The sequence below is a fragment of the Leptopilina boulardi genome, unplaced genomic scaffold, assembly GCF_019393585.1.
Source record: "Leptopilina boulardi isolate dan_hultmark-lab unplaced genomic scaffold, ZJU_Lbou_2.1 LbouV2_324, whole genome shotgun sequence".
In the NCBI taxonomy this organism is placed as follows: Eukaryota; Metazoa; Arthropoda; class Insecta; order Hymenoptera; family Figitidae; genus Leptopilina; species Leptopilina boulardi.
In genome coordinates, this window is record NW_026137890.1 from 1,088,710 (window position 1) to 1,091,013 (window position 2,304).

At 44.3% G+C, this 2,304-nt stretch overlaps 1 protein-coding gene across 1 annotated transcript; it reads left to right on the forward strand.

Annotated features, from left to right (window-relative positions):
• Nucleotides 1-862: 862 nt before the first annotated feature.
• Nucleotides 863-1,933, forward strand: LOC127284347 (uncharacterized). The gene has a single exon (XM_051309743.1). It carries the CDS (start codon nucleotides 863-865, stop codon nucleotides 1,931-1,933), a length of 1,071 nt encoding a protein of 356 aa, XP_051165700.1.
• Nucleotides 1,934-2,304: the final 371 nt, after the last annotated feature.

Below are 2,304 nucleotides of genomic sequence, written 5' to 3' on the forward strand. Positions count from 1 at the left end.
AGAAGATTTATGGAAGAGGTGGAGAGGGCAGTGAGGGAGGGGAGGGAATGGGAAATTATAAATAAAGAGAGAAGCAGAAAAGGTAGGGTAGATAGAAGCATAGGAATGAGGGAATGGACCAGATATTTTAAGGAACTTAGCGGGGGGTAGATGGAAGAGTCGTGGGGGAAAAAAGAGTACTGATAGAGGAAGAAGGGATTGGAGGAATAAGGGAGGAGGAGGTAGACAGAGCAATTGAAAGGCGGAAAAGAAATAAGGCAGCTGATTTAGATGGCATGGAAGCGGAATGTTTAAAGTATGGGGGTAGGGTAATTAGGAAGGAGATGTGGGGGATTATTAACAAGGTGTGGAAGGGGGAAGGGTGGCCAGAGGGATGGAAAACGGGAGTGATTGTGCCGCTGGTTAAAAAAGGGGAAGGTAAAAGAGTGGAAGAGTATAGAGGAATAACGTTAATGCCGGTGGGGTATAAGGTGTACGCGGAGATTTTGAGGCGAAGGGTGGAGGTGTGTGTGTAGAGGGGGTGGAATTCCACAAAACCAGGCGGGGTTTAGAAGGGGGATGGGTACCTTGGATCACATTTACTCCTTAAATTATTTAGTGGGGAAAAGGTTGGGGCAGAAGAGGGGGAAGCTGGTGACGTTGTTTGTCGACTTTAAGGCGGCGTTTCCGTCAGTTAACAGGGGGGTGTTATGGAAATCATTGAAGGAAAGAGGGATAGACAGGGATCTCATTGAGCCGATTAAAGAGATATGAGGACGCAAGGACAAAGGTTAGGGTGGGGGATATATTCGGGGACATTTTTTGGATGGGAAGAGGGTTAATGCAAGGCTGCCCGTTGAGTACTTTGCTTTTTAGTTTACTGATGGCAGACCTGGAAGAGAAGCTGAGGGGAAGAGGTAAAGGGGGGGTGGTACTGGGAAAAAGTAGGATTTACTCGTTAGCATATGCGGATGATATTGTGTTGCTGGCAGAGTGTGAGAGTGGGATGAGACTGATGATGAGAGAGTTTGAAAAGTATGTGTCGGGTAAGGATCTGTGCGTGAATGTAGAGAAAACGAAGGTTTTAAGATTTAGGAATAGGAAAGAAGGTAAGGAAGAAGTATGGAAGTTGAATGGAAAGAGTGTGGAAGAGGTGGATGAGTTTTGCTATTTGGGTTATTGGTTTAAATCGAATGGGAGTCAGGAATTGCATGTGAGTAGAAGGTTGGAAAAAGCGGGTAAGATTTTGGGGCAGGTATGCGGAATTGGAAAAAGGAGGTTTAAGGATGACTGGAGAAGAAGAATGTGGTTGTTTGATGTGCTGGTGTGGTCGGTAATATGTTACGGTGTGGAAATTTGGGAATGGAAGGAAAGAAAGAAAGTGGAGAGCATGAGTGAAAGGTATATGAGATGGACGATGGAAGTGAGTAGAAGTTGTCTGGGTTACATGCTTAGGGAGGAGCTGGGTAGGGAAAAAATGTTGGTAAGGCAAAGGAGGAGGGCGTGGGGTTTTGAGGAGAAGTTAAGGGAGGGAAGGGGGAATCAATTTACTCAAAGATGCAGAGAAATGGTAGTGGAAAGGGAGGAAAGGGGGGAAAAAGAAATGTCAAAATGGGAGGTCGAGAGAGGAATGGTTGTAAAGGAGGCGAGAAAGGAAGGTAGGGGTTGGTATGGCTTGGAGGGAAATTGGAAAGAGATGGATAAGGTAGAAAGATGGCAAAAGATATTAAGGTCGAGGTACAACATATGGTACAAGATGGTGAAGAGGGTTGGGGTGCCAAAATATCTAGATGACAAAGGAAAGGAGTCAAAGTGGAGTAGGATGGTTAGATTCAGAATGGGTGAGGGAGTGAATGCGTGTAGATATTGGTTAAGGAATGAGGAGAAAATGTGCAGGGTATGTGGGTACGAGGTGGAAGATTGGGGACATGTGCTGGAAAGGTGTGGAAGATGAATGAATGTGTGGAAGGATGATTGGGGAATGGGTGAGATAATTAGTTGGATTTTGGATGAAAGCGGTCAAGGTGTGACATGGATGGAAGATTTGGATGAAAGAAGGAAGATTGCACAGGGAAATTAGATATGGAGTGGGCGTTAAAAAACTAGATTTTGTTTTACTTGCAAGGGGAATTCCCGAGAAAGCCAAAATGGGCTAAAAAACAGGAAACGGAAGCCCAGGCAATTGAAAGAGAGAGAGAGAATTTTTGCGTTCTTGCGATAGTTGTAAGATTTTTGTATTAGTTTTAAGTTTAGTGTAATTAGATTTAAGAACAATGTAATTGGATCCTCGAACCCTGCTATGCAGGGAGAGTAAATAAATATAAA